Here is a 17,884-nt window from a genome sequence, read left to right as displayed (position 1 = left end):
CTAAAATATGCAATTTCCCAAGTTATACAGAATTTTTTAAACAGCTCCCTCCCCCACCTGAGGAAGAACTCTGTTGTGTGAAAAGTTAAACCTTCTACCACTACTAGAATATGGCCAACCACACAGAATTATTGCCTTGTTTGTATTCTGGCTTGGGGGAAGAGACCCACCAACTGCACAAAAGGTGGCGGAGCAATATAGCCATGGCAGTAGGCCCAGGAAAGTTTTCCTTTCTCGGGGCCCTTTCCCATAAGAGCTGCATCTCAGGCCAGTGACGGCCAGGGCTTCTGGTGCAGGAAGTGGTGCAGAGGAGTTCAGGGGAAGCCTCAAGCTTACGCCCGGCTGCACCAGATGACAAACTCAAACCCCACTAAGTAAGGGAGGGAGATAAAAAGCAAGCACACCCTAGTTGAGAATTTGAACACTGTGAGCCACTTAGCCTGACACATCAGTCCAGGAGAGTCACTTCTGGGTGGCAGCGAAAGCCAGGCTCTGGGCTACAGGGACAGCAGCTCCCAGCAAGAGCCACAGAGTCTAGAGACTGGGAAATGGAGCAGTCCTCCCCACCCACAGAAAGCTTTGGCACTTGTTTTCAGGCAGGCAAGCAAGCAAGCAGCAGAGAGAATAGCTGTGAGTGATCCAGGGAGCAGCCGAAGCAGCTGCAGGCACCAAGAGAAACCGGCCCAGGGGCCAAAGCCAGAGTGGGGACCTAAATGCAGTTTAGACTGTGACACTAAAGTTTTCTTAAAGGTCAGGCCAGGTAGGAGGACGAGGAGTTCAGTATTCCCTGTGGGATTGTGAACATCTGGGATAGACTTCTGTGCAACCCATCTAAACGACTGGGATGGAGGAAAACCCAGAGGAGAGACCAGAAGCCTGGATGAGAGTGGTGGGATGGGTAAAGCATACAAGCTGGGCAAAAAGCCAGCCCTGGAAAGGGAGTGTGTTCAGCTGCAAAGGGGATTCTGGATTGGCTGCTACTGGGGAAAAAGCAAAAAACACTGCACAATCACATAAGGCTCAGACTCTAACCACTAGAGCAGGGGTAGTCAAACTGCGGCCCTCCAGATGTCCATGAGCACATCCACAATTCCCATGAGCACATGGGGCTCATGGGAATTGAAGGCCATGGACATCTGGAGGGCCGCAGTTTGACTACCCCTGCACTAGAGGAACATCCCCCTCCAGTTGGACAAGCGATAGAAGATGGTGCCGACCCAACCTACTGCTGCTCCTTGGCCTGGACTGAAGGATGCTGCCATCTCTGCAGGCCTTGAGCTATTCAGAACTGTAGTCAAGCAAAGGAGGTCCTGGTTGTTATTCAGAGTCACTTTCTCCCTCTGGGCCAAATACAGCCAAGTTTGTCTAGACAGTTCTGACACTTGTCTATGCAAAGCTGGCAAAAAGATCTCCAGACAGACGTGTTGAAAGGCTCAGCTGAGGACACACCTGTATGACAGGGCAAGGAGTAGCCCCAGGGAAGAAAAATATTTCTATCAGGAAAACAATTGGGAGGGGGGGCTTTAACCCTCCCATGCTCTATGCACCTAGTCTAGATAAGTCCTTGCTGTTGTGCAGACAAACAAATGTGGAGAGGGAAAGAAATGTCTTACTAGGGTAGGTGCAGTGGTCCTTTAACAGGAGGATTTGAGAACACAACTTCCTTTGCTGCAAACCAGAAAGCCCTAACTTTTCAAGAGTTAAGTGCTATTTTTCAACCAAGGGGTCTCTGTCATATGTGTCAAAACCACCTCTTCAAAAGTACAGGATCTACCGAGAAAGCAAGGTTATAAAACAGGGGCAGCTTTTCACTGTGCAGGCTGGGGGAAACTGCCCCCCCTTCTGATTGTCTGCAGGACAATTTGCAGGCAGAGAGCAGGATGAGGGCAGCGGAGCACCCAAGGGGTTAAAGAGAGGAGACTGGCCTTCCAACATTGTTTCAAAGACAATGGAGAGGAAGAGGATGTTGGGGTGGAATTTTTGTGGCCAGAGCCCAGCACATTCCTTTGGCCACGAGGGGGGGAGGGAGGAGAAAAGGACAATTCCCATTAACTCCTCAGGCGCCAGAGGGAACCCCAAACATCCCCTGCAAGGGGGCTTTCCAGGTAGGAAAGGATCAATTTCTCCAGAAACATGGGGAAAGGGAGGCTGGCTCCCTCTCTATTCTCATAACCCCCCTGAAATGTGGTGGCTGAGTTTGCAGTCAGGACTAATTGTGGGCAGCAAATATCCTCTGCGCATTAAAGCCTTATGGGGTCAAGCCACACTTCCTTGTCGTGGGAGAAGAGGGCACTAGCCCACAGTGGAGCACAGCAGCAAATCCTTCTCCCGAGTACAGCCTTCGTCGGCATAGCAAGGAAGAGGCTTGGCTCGCGGGATCTGCAAGGCGCAAGAACCTTTCTCAGTGTAACATGGAGACCTGGGGGGGGGGGCTCCCTCTGCCCTCCTTGGTGTTCACAGGCAGTGAGAGGGACGTGTGCAGCCTCCGTGGGATTGGTGTGCAGACAGTCCTCAAGTTTCACCCCTAGATGGAAATGCGGGAAATGAGTAACCGGCTGAGAAAGCCTGGAGCGCTACCCTTGCGCCAGACTCTGATGGGAAAAGTTGGCTCAGCCAGGAAGAGGAGCTGGAAATACATTTCCCCCTTCCTGAACTCCGAAGAGCTGCTATGGTGATGAAAGGCCAGATGGAAGGGAGGCTGATAGTTTTCGATCCAGTTTAAACTTCATAGAGCTTCAACCTGAATAGATTCCACCCCCCCCCAAAGGAACGACAAAACCCTTCTAGGCCCAAGGATTAGGGTCCTGGTTGCTGCTGGCAGTATAAACTTGGGGAAACTAATTCCTGGCACCTGAAAGGAACGGCATCTAAGCCCACGGCAGACAGCCCACTCTCCTAATGTGATGCCTCTCTTAATTCTTTTCCTCTTTTTAAAAGAGAAAAAGCCTGGCTAGGAAGGAAAATAAATAGGATAGGAAAAGGAGAAACAGGATGCGCGTGAGGTGAGGAGAGGGGTCCCACAGGCAGGCTGGGATTGCAGCCATTGCCCTCTGCTTAGCAATGCAGATGCCACTGGAGAAGACGGCAGCTGGTTTTCCTGATTCAGCCGGCCTCCTACGGGAGGGAGACGGTGTCACGACTGCCATTCCAGTGTGGCTCCAGGAATCCCACCATCCAGTTCCTGAGCTGCTGCATGCAGCAAGCCATGCCAGCCACACAGCCTGTGTCCTGGCCAAGAGCCCTTGGGCAAGTCCTTCTTCCCTTCTTTCCTTCCTTCCTTCCCCCAGGCATGGAAGAAGGCGATGCAGTTATGTGGCATGACAGAGTCTTTGGCAAAGAGGATTATCCTGAGAGTGAGAAGGCAGCAGATGGCAAACAACGGTCCAGTACGGGCAGGGCAGCCGGCACCTCTCCAAGGGGGGCTTCCTTTGGCACGCGGGAGGCCTCGGCAGCTCCTCCCGACAAGCCCCCTTGGTGGCCACCAGGCAGGGCTCCCCTAACAGTCCCGGGGCACGCGGCGCAGGCTCTCTCGCAGGCAGCGGAGCTGTTCCTCGCCCAGCTTGATCTTGTCGTCCAGCTGCCGCTGCTGGATGGCGAGCGCCGACTTCATGCGCACAAAATGCTGGTAGTCCTGCAGCTGCTCGCTGGGCAGGCAGCGCGACACGCTGGCAAAGAACACACGCTCCCGCTGAGTGATGTGCTCCTGCAGCTCCTTGGCATCCTCTAGCTGGGCCGTCAGCTGCCGCTTCTTCTCCAGGAGGGCCAGCTTGAAAGGGGGAGGAGAGAGACAGGTGAGGGCAGGTAAGGGCCTGCGTGGAGCAGGGCTTTGGTTGGCAGCCGAAGGGCAAGAATTTCCCCTTCCCTTGCAGTGACTGGAGGCAAGGGATGTCTGAGAAGGCAGCAGAGGTGTCTAGGCAAGACGCCCAATCAGCTAGGCTGCCCCCACCTTCAGCCTCCGGCACCTCAGCTCACCCTTTCCCTGCTAAACGCTGGCAGATGGTCCCTCAGCTCCTCTCCCCTGTGCTCTTAGGTAACCCAAGTTTGGCATCCAATCAGCAGAGTCCTGAAGCCCCCTGTGCATAATCCCAAAGATTATAAGTACATTATAAGTACACCTTCCTCGGGGGGTGGTAGGTTCTCCATCTTTGGAAATTTTTAAGCAGAGGCTGGATAGCCATCTGACGGGGAGGCTGATTCTGTGAAGGCTCAAGGGGGTGGCAGGTTACAGTGGATGAGCGATTGGGATGTGAGTGTCCTGCATAGTGCAGGGGGTTGGACTAGATGACCCATGAGGTCCCTTCCAACTCTATTATTCTATGATTCGCATAAACATTTGTTCTGATTTGGCTCAGAAGCACAGGTGGTCGGGATAAAAAGACCATAGCAAAGAGAGACCAGTTGGCTAACAGGACACTCTCCCATCCTACAAGGGGGCCAAGCTGGCAGGTAAGTTTTCCTCTTGGCTTCACAAGCTGCCAAGACTGTACCCTCCCCCTGCCCGCTGCATACCTTTTCCTCCTCCGGGGCATCAGAGTCTAGGCTGCCAAGGGCATTCTCCACTCTGGCCAGTCGCCCTGACAGAGAGAGGAGCAGGTTGACCACTTTGTCCAGGTCTCCGATGAAGAGGCGGAACTTCTCGTACTCGTGGGGCTTGCAGACCCCCTTGACGTGACTCTCCACTTCTTTGCCCAAGGCTCCGTTTGCAATGATGTCATCTTGCAAGCCCCGCTGGGCCTCCTGCAGCACCGCCAGCTTCCGGCTGATGCTCTCGATCAGCTGCACCTGGGGAAGGGAGTGGGTGTTAGAAGCCAGGGCTGTGTCAGAAGGGCAGCTTCGAAGGGCAGCAAGGGGGGGTCAAACCGGTTTTAGCATTTGGTTACCAACCAAGTGACCATGAAATCCAAAGTTCTGTAATTGCTCAGGTTCGCTAACAAAGAGCCTCAATACCCTCTCTCTGAGGGACACCTCCACGATTTTTTCTGGATTCTGCAGGACATGACAGTCAAGAACAGGGGTAGTCTAACTGCGGCCCTCCAGATGTCCATGGACTACAGTTCCCATGAGCCCCTGCCAATGCTGGCACCTACCTCACGGGGTGTCAGTTGTGGGGAGAGGAAAGGAAGGTGATTGTAAGCTGCCTTGACTCCTGTGAGTATTAAAAAGTGGGATACAGAACCCAGCTCTCTTAATCAGATACATCTTTATTGGTGAAAACAATAAAAAGCAACAAAGCAAGCTTTAGATACACACAAGTCTCTCCGTCAGACTGCGGAGTATCAGATCAGGCTTGGTGGCTGGAGCAGATTGTGTAGCTATTAATAAGGACCAAAATCCAAAATGTGGGAGGTGAAATTTCAGAAGGAGATACCAACTTAAGTTTGACTCTTAGTGAGTCCCTTTGGGGGCCTTAAAACCTACTCTACTCTCTTCCCACCTAAAAAACTTTATTTGTAGCGCCAATCAGGATCTCCCGGCTGCCCTTGCTCTCACTCACGCACAAGGTCAACCCAGCCTCAGTCTTCAGAGTTAGTCGGTCCCTTCAGAGACTCCCAAGTGGGACAGATGTGCACATTTCACACCAGGGTGCCAAGCAGCAGAAGCTGCAAGAAAGGTGCCAGGAGGCAAAAATACATCAGCAATGTGAATGGCCTAAAAAGGGACCCAAGAGGCTTTAATTCACCAGGCTAAATCCAGCAAGATCTTAAAAAAGGTTTTCACACATCAGGGACGTCAGCATCCATCTCCCCCCCCCCCCCCCCCAACCCAGGCAAATGTTCTTCTGCTTGGCTGGGCACGGCCCACATTAGAAGACTGAGAGCATGGAGCTGCAGGAGACAGGCACAGAAGTCAACATCCCAAGAGCACCCAAGTCTTTGAACAGCGTTCAAACAGAGCATGTTACTAGCCCTCATGACAACAAAACAGGCTTCAAAGTGAGCAAGGCAAAGCTGGGATACATCCCAGGGGTTTGGAAGAAAGGGAATGAAGACAGAACTTCCAGAGGCCTCCATGCACCTTGCTTCCCTCTGGGACTAGCAGGAGTGGAGTAAACAGGTGAATGGGTGGACACATTACAGCACAAAGTCCTAGAGATGGGGCTGTAGGCCAGCAAAGTCAGTGGCTGTTTCCTCCACTGGACTCTAGCGGTGCCCTCTCCCTCCAGATCCGCTGGGCCTACAAAAGCGAAGGACAACAGCAAGGCCTCTCACCTTCTTCTGGGCCAGATCGTGGTCTGGATCCTCCTCCTCCACTCTGGCTCCAGGCAGCTCCTTCATCTTGTTTAGCAACTCGGCCTTTCCTGAGGACAGGTTGTAATAGGTGGAACAGGAGGTGCCCCCTGAGGTTGGGGAGGCGGGCTGAGCCGGATGCCTGCACCAACAGAAAGCATTATGGAACCTCAACCCCACATGAGCCAAGGGGCCAGCTGACCCAAGCCTCTGGGGCAAACAGGTTGAACAAAGCCCTGTATTTCTGGGACACCTTCAGGGGAACCCAAGGCCCATGTTGTTAACTACGAGGGAAGATTAATGCTGGGCCCCACAAGACACAAAGTAGCTCCACAGGGAGGTCTTGGCTCCTGTTTCCCCAGCAAGCCCACTGCTCCTTCAGTTCCCAACAGATCTGGTGCTTCCATCTCCAAATCTTGGCTTGTAAGCAGTTCCTACCTCTCAGGAAGTTCCTTGCCTGCTACCGGTGGCGGCCACTCCTGCCCCTTCCACACATCGCTCTCGCTGGGAGAGAAGAGGTTGCTCATCACCCCGGCCGCTGTCACCAGTCCTGAGGCCGGATTCAGCACGCCGGCCAGAGAGTGGTCCCTGCCTGCCACGTCCCTCATCAGCTCCTCTGAATTCAGGCGGAAGGGCGACACTGGGGTCACCGTGTCTGTATGGGGGCTCTCTTCTCCGGCAGCCTTTTGCACAGACACATACTCTTTGGAGCCTGCGTAGAGACATGGTGTAGAGACATGGTGTAAGTCAGCAGCAAGGCCACCAGGGGACGGGCATTCCCAAGACCAAATGGGACTCACTCAGAGTGGAGGGGCTGGACTCTGGTAGCTCTGGGCCTCTGCTGGACACGGCCTGCTGCTCCTTGTCCCACAAGGGCTCAGGTTTTGCTTCCTCTGCCAGGGAACTTGCTGGCCTTTTGCACAAAACCAACCAGGTTAGAAACAGACCAGCAATGTGGCACCTTCACAGGTTAAGCGTATTTGCAGGGACTCCTCTCCCAGTTTTTAGCTTTGAATCAAAAACTTTCAATATACCCACAGTTGAATCCAGGCTGAACCACCCTGAATAGGGGCACCGTCTGCCCATTTCTAGATTCATCTAGGAGTCTTAGTAGACCACACATTGAACATGAGTCAGCAGTGTGACTCGGTGGCTAAAAAGGCAAATGGGATTTTGGGCTGTATTAAACGGAGTTTCGTGTCCAGATCACAAGAGGTGATGGTACCGCTTTACTCTGCTCTGCTTCGGCCTCACTTGGAGTACTGTGTTCAGTTTTGGGTACTCCAGTTGAAGAGGGATGTAGACAAACTGGAACGTGTGCAGAGGAGGGCAACAAAGATGGTGAAGGGTTTGGAGACCAAGAGATATGAAGAAAGGTTGTGGGAGCTTGGTCTGTTTAGCCAAGAGAGGAGACGACTGAGAGGGGATCAGATAACCATCTTCAAGTATTTTAAAGGGTGCCACATTGAGGATGGAGCAGAGTTATACTCTCCTGCCCCAGAGGGACAGACCAGAACCAATGGGATGAGATTAATTCAAAAGAAATCCCATCTAAATATCCGGGAAGAAGTTCTTGACAGAGCAGCTTCTCAGTGGAACAGGCTTCCTCGGGAAGTGGTGGGTTCTCCATTTTAGGAGATTTTTAAACAGAGGCTGGAGAGCCATCTGACGGAGAGGTTGATTCTGTGAAGGTTCAAGGGGGGTGGCAGGTTACATCGGCTGAGCGATAGGGTTGTGAGTGTCCTGCATAAAGCAGGGGGTTGGACTAGATGACCCAGGAGGTCCCTTCCAACTCTATCATTCTATGACTGCAGGATCTGTAAAGGGACCTGGCACCAATTTTCCCAGCTCCGCCCAGCTAGTCACTCCTGCCGCCCTTCCCCTTACCTTTCCAGCAACAGGACACTGAAGTCCTTGGCACTTACCTGGAGGAGTCACTCTCGCCACTCAGGTCTGGGGTCGGCCACTCGGGAGTCCCGTGGGGCGAACTGCGGCAGCAGTAGTGCAGGTCGCCGTGCCCCTTGGGCAAGGTGGACCCGCGAGGCCTGGGCTGGGGCTCCTGGCCCGCCTCCTCCCAGGATGGCTCCAGGGGGAGGCTCTGAGACCGCTGCCTGGCCATGTCTGCCCCGTTCTGGCTGGAGGCCAGAGGATCTTCTGGGACTGCTGAAAGGCCTGCCTCCGTGAGCAGCAGCTGGTGGTGGGAGGCACGGCGTGGGTGGTACCTCTCCCACCTTGGGGGTGGTGGGCGCGGAGGGGGCGGGCCCTTCTTTTTGGCTGCGAAAGGCAACTCCTCCATCTTGGCCAGGGGGGCCTCCTGCCTCGGTCTTCTGGAAGCGCCGCCTGACTCCCCGCAAAGGTGGCTTTCTGAATACGCCCTTTCAAACAGGGTGTGCTTGTGTGGTTCAGCTGCCGTCTCCTCCTCGCAGGCCGGGCTCTCCGCTGCTCGGCCTGCCCTCTCACAGTCCCAAGAGAGGCTGTGAGCGGACAAAGCCCGGCAGAAAGGAGCCCACTCCGGCTCAACGTTTTCGGAGCAGGGCCAGAAGGGGCCGACCCGCACGAAGCCCATCTTCTGCTGGGCCAGCTCACTGGAAGAAAGGTCAGCACACAGTTGACAGAGCAGCCGGGTGCCCTGGGACTCCCCAGCTAAGGCGGCACGTGAAGCTGGGCACATCACGCAGCGAAGGACGCCCTCCCCCCCCCCCAAGGCCTGGCTGCAGCCACAGGACTCCTCAATCGTAGAATCATAGAGTTGGAGGGGGCCATACAGGCCATCTAGTCCAACCCCCCGCTCAACGCAGGATCAGCCCTAAGCATCCTAAAGCAACCAGCTCAGTTCACTTTGGCAAAGGTCCCCCCCCCTACCCAAAAGCCCCAGTTCCAGCCAGGAGCCAAGCGAGATTCCGGCATGCCCTGCAACGAGGCTGCGGCCCCTCCGAGAAAGATTGGCGGCTGCAGCACCCCTCTCGTCACGAGGCTGGCTGAGCAAAACAGCTCAACTACAAAGAGACGGTTGTCAACCCGCCACAGCTGCAGCAGCAGCAGCATCCCAATAATGTCGGGGGGGGGGGGGGAACGACATCATCTAAATGTCTGCTGAGTGGGTGGAAAGAAGGGGGTGCCTTTGCTCTCTCCCCCCCCCCCCGGCTCCTGCGAGGACAGGCTCACTGGAGGATGCCATGGCCTTCTGATCATCAGGATCACGGGCGGGGGCTAACAGAGCCTGGCGCTGCTGATCAGGGCCTCCCCCCCGCCCCTTTCACAAAAGAATCTCCAGTTATGCTCCTCTGCTCTTTCACGGCTTGGTATAGCCACGGGAAAGGCCGAAAGAGAGACACCTTGGTGCAGTGGCTATGAACGGCAGCCTCTAATCTGGAGAACCAGGTTGGATCCCCCGCTCCTCCTCTACATGCAGCCAGCTGGGCGACCTTGGGCTAGTCACAGTCCTGTTAGAACTGTTCTCCTAGAGCAGTTCTGTCAGAGCGTTCTCAGCCCCACCTACCTCACAAGGTGTCTGTTGTGAGGAGAAGAAGGGAAGGCCATTGTGAGCCGCTTTAAGGCCTCTAATCTGGAAAGCCAGGTTTGATTCCCCGCTCCTCCTCTACATGCAGCCAGCTGGGCGACCTTGGGCTAGTCACAGTCCTGTTAGAACTGTTCCCATAGAGCAGTTCTGTCAGAGCGTTCTCAGCCCCACCTACCTCAGAGGGTGTCTGTTGTGAGGAGAAGAAGGGAAGGTGATTGTGAGCCGCTTTGTAAGGCTCCTTTGGGTCGTGACAAACGGGGTATGAAAGCCAACTCTTCTTCTTCTTCTTCTGTGTCCAGAGGAGGCTATACAGATCACTTCCCCTCTGCCCGGCTCACACAGATCCTTGCATTCCAGGCGGTGAGCCTTCCAATCACACATCACATGACCAGCCCAGCTGGAGGAGTTTGTGGGTGGCTCTAGGCATCCTAGGAACGGTCCCCGTTGGCCTCAGCTTGTGTGAACACGCAGGGCTGGAGCCCAAGAAGCCATCCTGGCCCTCCCAGCAGCACAGCTACAGCAAGCACAAGGCTGAGCGGGGGTGTGGAGGAATGCTCTCCCCATCCTCTAGCCTGCAGGAATCCCTCCCGTGGGCAGCTCATGCCTGAAGCAAGCCACGTGGCCACTGGGATAGAGGCAGACGCCGGAAAGCACTCTGCGTTGTCTTAGGTGTGAATTCAGCAGACAGGAGCCCCGCACAAGTTCCCTGCCAGCAAGAGGACTCTTTGCCGCCCCAAGAGGTCCAAGGTGAAGGGTTTCTCGCCCTGCCCCTTACCTCATTGACTGGCTGTTCTTTCTGTTCATTGCCGGAGGCTCCCAATCATCCACAGGAAATTCCTGGAAAGAAGAACCCACAGGTGAAGGGACAGGACAGGGCACTGCTCTTCTCGCAGGCTGCCTTTCAGGGCCGGAGAAGCAACCCTGTGCTCCTCCACTGTAGAAAGCCCAGCTTGGCTCAGGGCTGGGTTGATGCCCCACATCTGACGGAATTGGGGCTGGCATGGCTAGGAGGAGTGGGGCTAAGGCTACACTCACCCCTTACAAAAGAAGGGAACTTCACCGGCAAGCGGAAACCCTGAGCTAGAGAGCTTGCAGACAGAAGGAGAGTACCTAGACCACCCCCCACCCCCACCCCGGGCTCACTACCCCAAACAAAAGGGCCCACCAGCCAGTCCATGTCTAAAGCCAAAGCAAAACCTGGAACTCCCAGAAGATTCTAAGCCACATGTGGCGATTAAAATCTACCTCCTTGGAAGTGTTCTGTCCCTGATGATAAATAGATCCCACCCTCCATCAGGTTCCTCTGTTTCCCTTGCACTGAGTTGGCCCAACAGCCCCGCTCATTCTGGCCAGGAGGGGTCTCCCCCAGCCATCTGCAAATGGAGCCAAGCAGCCCCGTGCGTGCAAACCGGGAGCCCTGCAGGAGAACCCTCTTACCGGTGGGTAGGCCTTCCTGGCTTGCCAGGGGCCCCCTTCCTCCAAGAGCTTGTGCTGAGCTGAGCAGCAGCAGTCAGTGCAGCGGGCCCAGGGGCGAGGGCGGCAGCAGCGGGGACAGCGGGCGGACGGCACCGGCATGTTCCTCTGAAGCAAGGTGGGGCACCTCTCCCCACAGCAGCAGGCACAGGCTTCTCGGGCCGCACAAGCACAGGGAAGGGACCGCCAACACTCACAGTCCCTGTGTCGAGCCAGCGGCTTGTAGAACCCGGACACCTCTGAGCAGAACTCTGGGTAAACGGGAGGCGAGGAGGGAGGGCCGTAGCAATGGTCCATGGAGTGCCGCCGCTGATCCCCGTGCTCAGAAGCACTCACGGGCTGGAAGGCATTCTTCTCCCCCTCTCTGGGCCGCACGCCCCCCGGCCGGCCGTGGTGGGAGGCTACGTGGGCAGAGGCCGGCACCTTGCTTGTCTCCTCAAAGAACTTCCGCCGGTCAGCGAAAGGCAGGAGGACGGGTTCCTCGGGAAGCCGCGACGGTGAGCCCGACCCGGTGCTCCGGGGGCTCGGAGAGTGTGGTTGCAATTTGTGCTCCGGAGACCACCGCCAGCGGCCTCTTCCCCCAGAGGGAAAGGGCAGGGCTGCCGGGGGCTTCTCAGGCTCCGGCAAAGGGGCCTTCCATTGGGGCTCCGGAGGCACCCAGCTGGGGCCCTGGGGAGCAATCTCTGCTCGCAGCAAACTCAGCTCCGAGCCCCAGAGCTTGAGGCCAGCAGCCCTGTGCTGCCTGCTCTCTGCCGGGAAAGCTGGAGGAACAGAGGCAGCAGCAGGAGGAGGAGGAGAGGGGGTGGGCGCAGTGGGGCTGTCAGGGGGCTCCTCTGTCTCTTGCACCGGCTCGTCACCACACAGCAGCACGGCAGAGCCTTTGGCTTTCTGGAGCTGGGCCTTCCGCCGCTGGATCTCGTTGCGCAGATTGGTGGCAAAACGGTCGCTGCGCCGGCGCATCTGAGCCGAGCGGTGTTGAGCCGAGCCTCCCTTCCTCGTGGCAGGCCGGCTCCCTTCACTGTCCTGTACTGAAGCGTCCGTAGAGGGGGCAGCCTTGGGGCCTAGGCTGGCATTGCCAGAAGGCAGGTCAACCGAGGCACTCCTGGGCCTCTCCTGAACTGCGTGGCAGCTCTTGGGAGACCAAGACCCCTCCTCTGACATGGGGCAAAGGTCCGGCTCCTCTGCTGGGCCAGGGGAGTCCTGGCAGCTGTGGCCCTTTGTCTGCCACGACTCCTGAGTTCTGGGATGCTTGCTCTCCACATGCAGTGGAGACACAGTCCAGTGAGGTCTCTCTGGGCTTTGAGCCACCTTCAGAGCCTGCAGCTGGGCAGCCAGCAGCTCCTCGGGGGCACTGTGCCGGTGTGCCAAGTGTCCTGACCAACAATCCTTCCAAGCCAAGGGAGAGAGGTTATTATGGCGGCCCAGCTCAGCTTCGCTTTCTTTGCTGTCCATGCCCTGGGCAGGCTCTTCCGGGGAGGGAAGGCTACTCCCCTCATTCAAAAGCAACTCCATGTTCTGCGCGCCTCTCTCCGAGGGCGGGTGTCTCTCCGCTTGGGAACTCAGCAGGTAGTACTGCTCCGTGGGCGACGATTCTTTGGTGTGGCTCGCAGAGGCCAACTGTCCGCAGGTCTCTTTGGGGTCTCCGGCCCGCACGCAGAGAGAAATGTCGGAGGTCCACCTGCCTTTGGGGTGCAGAGGGTCGGCCTGGCGCAAGGCCCCCTGAGCCTCCGTGCCGGTTGCCGAGGGGTTGCAAGCCCGCAGGCTGTCCTGCCTCACGGGGGGCTGGGGAGGGGCAAAGGCCTTGGCAGAGCTGGGGAAGTTGCCTTCTTGAGTGCAGGAGGCCGGTCTTGTGCTGAGGCTGAGCGGGCCCGCTGGGAAGGGCAGGCCCAGGGTCCCTGACGTCTCGCTACCGTCGCTGCCTGTCTGCAGGTAGCGGGGGTCCGGTGGCTGGCCTTGCTGGACGTATTCCACGCAGCTGTTCTCTTCGGGTCTCAGGGCAGAGTCGGACGTGTTGGAGCTGGCAGAGAAAGAGCTGTAGGCAGAGTCGCGCTTGTTCTGGTACATGGCCTGGTCGATGGGGGAGAGGCTGCCCTCGTAGTATGTCTGGCCTGGCTGGTCCAGGCTCTCCATGCTCCCGAGGGAGCTGCTCTTGTCGGTGCTGCAGTGGCGGGACAGCGGGTTCCACGGCAAGGGCAGGTCGCTGCAAGGGAGGGGAGGAGACACAACACGGGCTGAAGAACGCTCCACTCAGATGAGCCGGGCTCTGTCCCAGCCTTGCAGTCTGGCCAACCACCCCTTTGCCCCTCCCTTCCCTTAATCAAGGGTGGTCATGCTACTCAACAATAGAGCTCCTGTCCGACATCCCCGTTTAAGAAGACCTTTTGGGGAAAGGAGAGCAGCCGTCTGTCAGGAGACAGTCATGTCAGATGGCTCATTGGCCTGACCTGGAACACGATAGCATCATCGTGACCTGCTCAGCTGTGCTTCTCCTGCCTCTGCTGCAGTTTTCCCCGGGGCCTGACTGAGAAAACGTTCAGGTTGGCTTCTGAGGCAGGAAAAGACCTACAAGCCATGCAGGGGGAAACCATCTCACCTGCCCAATGTCTAAGATAGTCCCAAATGCCATGATGGAGCCGCTGATTGCTCCTCTGCCCCACGGAGACTGGACAGCACAACCTGCCACAAAAAGCCACCGGGGATGGGGGCGGGGATTGGGCTGGAGTGACACATAAGCATGTGTGGACAGGCCTTGGTGGAGGGGCTGCAGGACAAGTCGCTCCTTTCAACTCTGCGACGTGCCAAATTATTAACAAATTGTATTTCCAACCTGAGAGCCCAGGCAGAGGAAAAGTCAGGTTCCTTCTGTGGAGCAGAAAGGCCCCCCACAGTCAAGCAGGTTGCCAAATATTGTGCACACGTATATAGCTCAAGGGGAAGACAGCGGAAGCTGTATCAGTGGTGAGATGTGCGTTATTATCAGATTTTAAATTTGTAACCTTTGCATTTTGTCATTTTAAATTTGGAGATTCTTCTACTTTCTTCACTGTATTTTAGCAAATGCTTGAATCTCTGTTTTAGAAAACGTTTGCATCTGGCCATAGTGCTGTATCAAATAACCTTGCTATTTCTAACCCACCTTTCTAGCTTCACAGAATTTCAAGGGTGTTTATAGGGAATTAATTCCAGGGAGTCTCTTAGCCAGGCAGTGACTGTACCCGAACTTCCTCAGTTTCAGCATGCTGAGTGTATGCACCTCTAAGGCTTCACAGATAGGCTTGGAACCCACAAAAGCCTCCCAGGTCTTATAGACGTGTTACTTGAACATTTGGTTTCAGGGTTCCTATTGGCTGGCCTGCAGTAACATTTCACAAAGCAATGCCAGCTGCTATGATATAGGGAGAAAATGACCTCCTGGGATTTCACCCTTAAATAACGAGTCACCATAGGGGATCATGTGGGTGCTATGTTCACAGGTGGCCAAACGGGTGCTAAAAGTTTAATGCATCATTATTGGGGGGGGGAAGAGGACTGCAGGGCCACTTTGGCTAGAGGGAGACATTTGATTGACAAGGAAGAAGCCACCAAAAAGGAAGACTACTGTCATTCTGCACAGAAAGCAAGCAGCCCGCTCCATTCACTTCAAGGGGATAGCCCTACCAAAGGATCTTCCCCCCCAAGCCTCTTAGAACTGTGGGAAAGCATCCCATTAGTCTGGACGTATTCAGTCACCGAAAATTCCATTAATGAGAGCTAGTTCTGAGAAAAGGAAAACACCACAAGCTACTCCCTCTTACATCCTGCATAGCGCTAAGTTTTGTCCCATCTTAGAAGCAGAACACGGACTAGGAAGAACAAAAGAAAAGAAACTTAAAAAGGAGCACAGAGAAAAATACCAGCAAATTTAAAGCTTTAAAAAAAGAGAAAGAAATACAGGTCTTTTGCCCGTCTTCTAGGGCAGGGGTAGTCAACCTGTGGTCCTCCAGATGTCCATGGACTACAATTTCCATGAGCCCCTGACAGCAACCGCTGGCAGGGGCTCATGGGAATTGTAGTCCATGGACATCTGGAGGACCACAGGTTGACTACTAGGGGATACATGAGCTACTCTGCCCCAGCTGGCAAGCAGATGGAGACCTCTGCCCAATATCATGCCTTCTTAAGCCCCAACCGTTCCCTGCATCTTTTTGCTGTGCCCTGCAGAGGATCTCTTGGCTGTCTTCCTCTCCCTTCTGTCTCTTTTCAGAATCCAGGCAGGCAGGAGGAACTGCAAGCACCCTAAGAGCCCTTTCAGGTCAGGGAAGTGTGCACAGAGCATGCCCGCCACACCCACCAGCCATTCAGAATTGGCAGCTCCTGCTTTTTTTCTCTTGGGCAAGGGATCTGGAATCCATTACCTCCTTTTCTGGCAGCCAGAGCAGCTCCCGAGGCACCTCCCTTCCTGACAGGAGATGAGAGAAAGCTCAACCCAAAACAAGCAGCTGCCAAAGGGAGCCAAAAGCTCAAGCCCGTGCCCCACACACACCCGCTCGCAGAATGGGGACGGTTTTGCCTGGGGCCAGCCGGAGCTCTGAGAAGGAACAGTGCAAGCCGGCTCTCAGCTAGACCCATCTGTGCCGTGGGGCAGCCTGAAGCACACCAGCCCGGGACACACCCTGCTCCGAGTTCCCAGACAAGGGCAAGGCTGACAGGAACTGCCGAGCGAGAGCACGGAAGGGTTAGGCAGTCGCCCTCCTCCCAGCAAGCTGTGAAACACAGCGCTGAAGCGACCCAGCGCCGCAGTCCAAGCCGTGGCTCTTCAGTACGGAAGGACAACCACAAAGCCCCCAGCTCTGGTCTGCTGCAGAATCCAGCAAGAAAGCCGCCGTCCAAGGCAACCAAGGGATACACATTCAAAGAAACAGAGGCCCAGATGGCCAGCCCACCACCCTGCCACACTGCTGCCTTTCAGAGAAAGAACACCCTCTGGAAGTGGGGTACTGGCTGGGAGCTGCTAATCAGGGACCCCCCCTCCCCCCCGCCTGAGCCTCTGGGGCTGATCAGTCCTTCTGAACGTGCCCACCCATCTCCAGCCCCTGCTGCTTCTAAGAACGCCGCACCCAGGAGGAGAACGCACGCACAAGCGCGGCAGCAGCCCTTCTCCCCTGCCCACTCACCTGGTGTCACATCCTGAGTGCCAGGAGAGGCTGAAGGCGTCTGCAGGAAAGTGCATGGTGGCGGTCTCAGTCCGGACCTCGGACAGCTTGGCCAGGTGCCATGAGTGAGGTCTGATGACGGGCACGTTCCTCCTGCCCAGTGGCAAGAATGGAAAGGACATTACTGGGAGGAAGGCACACTGACACACACACACCAACTCACACCAAGGAAGGCCTAGGAGGAGCTAATGGAAGGCAGGGAACTTGGACTCACCCCCCCTCTAGTTGCTGCATACTAGGCCCCCTGGAAGCCCCCCTCTGTGCCCCACGACCAGTCTCAGCCCTTCTCAGGCCTTTCCCCACCCAAACACTCCTGCCTTTACTGTGAACTGCAGCCACAGATGTTCCCTTGCGAGAGGTAGGACCGAGTCTGGTTGTTCTCTGCCGATATATTCACAGAAAATGCTCCAGGAGTCTCCGTTCATGCAGTAGCACGTCGCAATCAGAGTCCATGAAGCTGTCATCCTCTTAGTTGCAGACAAAAGCCCAAGGAAATCTCTTCCACGTCTCAGAAGCCCAGATAAAAGCTCCCCACCCCCCTAGCATTTGTATATTTTTTTTCTAAGATTCCAGTTGGATACTGAAGTGCCAATTGTGGTGCCAAGAGACATGATGGGTCGGAGAGTTGGGGCTGGAACCTTCTGAATTTTTGTTTTCACTTCAAAGCAACCGTGGAGAGAAGGGATTGGCTTAACAAGGGACAACGCTTGGAGCAACAAGGGGAAATTAGTGAGCCCAAGAAAGGGAGACAGTGACAGGCCCCCAGCAGAACATGCAAGAGAGATTCACAGGTGGGCTGCTTCCTAAAATGACAGAAGTGAAGGGGAGACCAAAAGACCATCTAGTCAGTCCAGCCGTCTGCTGCAGCCACACTTATTCACCTACAACCCCACAAGTCATCGATCCATCCAAACCAGACCACAATATGCCAAACCTCACAAGTGGCCAATGAAAGCACACCTGCTGAAATCACGGCAGAGCTGTGACCTGAGCCAGGCTCATAGCTTGCGCTATTAACTCCAATGCTACAGTAGTGACTGCCCATCTTGGAACAGGCACTGGCCTATCCTCACAAATGTAACCAAACTACGGAGACCTGAGAAGACAAAAAACATGCCAGCCACGGAGTCTACCCGATTAGTCAGGCAGAAACAACACCTCCTCCACCAGCAAATACTACAGCATCATGCAGGTTAAAGTTCTTGATAGAACAAGGACAGCTTAAAAGAGAACAGGGGTGGTCTGTTGAGGAGCCGTCTGGACCAGCAGCCCCCAGAGGACTTGGATGCAAAACTCCAGAAGTCCAAACAGCATAAGGAAGCAGGACAGAAGGAACCTCATACCTGCAGTCCTATGATGCTCAAGTTTGTTTACACCTAAATGTCTAAGAGAATCCCCCTTCCTTTTCTAAAAGGGAAGGGATGCAATCAGAGTAGGAGGCAGGAATTTGTGCCCCAGTGGGCTCTACACTC

General features: G+C 55.4%; 1 protein-coding gene across 4 annotated transcripts in view; it reads right to left on the bottom strand.

The window, feature by feature from the left end:
* Window positions 1–1,110: 1,110 nt before the first annotated feature.
* SHROOM4 (shroom family member 4) overlaps window positions 1,111–17,884 on the bottom strand; it is a 40,162-nt gene continuing 23,388 nt past the window's right edge. For all 4 annotated transcript variants that reach the window (XM_077309438.1, XM_077309437.1, XM_077309439.1 and 1 more), the window contains 9 exons: window positions 16,374–16,505; window positions 11,185–13,420; window positions 10,523–10,584; window positions 8,153–8,812; window positions 7,028–7,140; window positions 6,666–6,939; window positions 6,210–6,369; window positions 4,510–4,782; window positions 1,111–3,766 (listed from right to left, as the gene is read on the bottom strand). In XM_077309438.1, coding sequence (XP_077165553.1) covers window positions 3,497–3,766; window positions 4,510–4,782; window positions 6,210–6,369; window positions 6,666–6,939; window positions 7,028–7,140; window positions 8,153–8,812; window positions 10,523–10,584; window positions 11,185–13,420; window positions 16,374–16,505 — 4,180 coding nt within the window. In that variant the 3' untranslated portion in view covers window positions 1,111–3,496. The remainder of the gene's footprint in view (window positions 3,767–4,509; window positions 4,783–6,209; window positions 6,370–6,665; window positions 6,940–7,027; window positions 7,141–8,152; window positions 8,813–10,522; window positions 10,585–11,184; window positions 13,421–16,373; window positions 16,506–17,884) is intronic.

The sequence above is a fragment of the Paroedura picta genome, chromosome 13 (genome assembly GCF_049243985.1).
Source record: "Paroedura picta isolate Pp20150507F chromosome 13, Ppicta_v3.0, whole genome shotgun sequence".
Classification (NCBI taxonomy): Eukaryota; Metazoa; Chordata; class Lepidosauria; order Squamata; family Gekkonidae; genus Paroedura; species Paroedura picta.
Note: the sequence above shows the minus strand (reverse complement) of the source record. Positions and strands in the feature narration are given on the sequence as shown.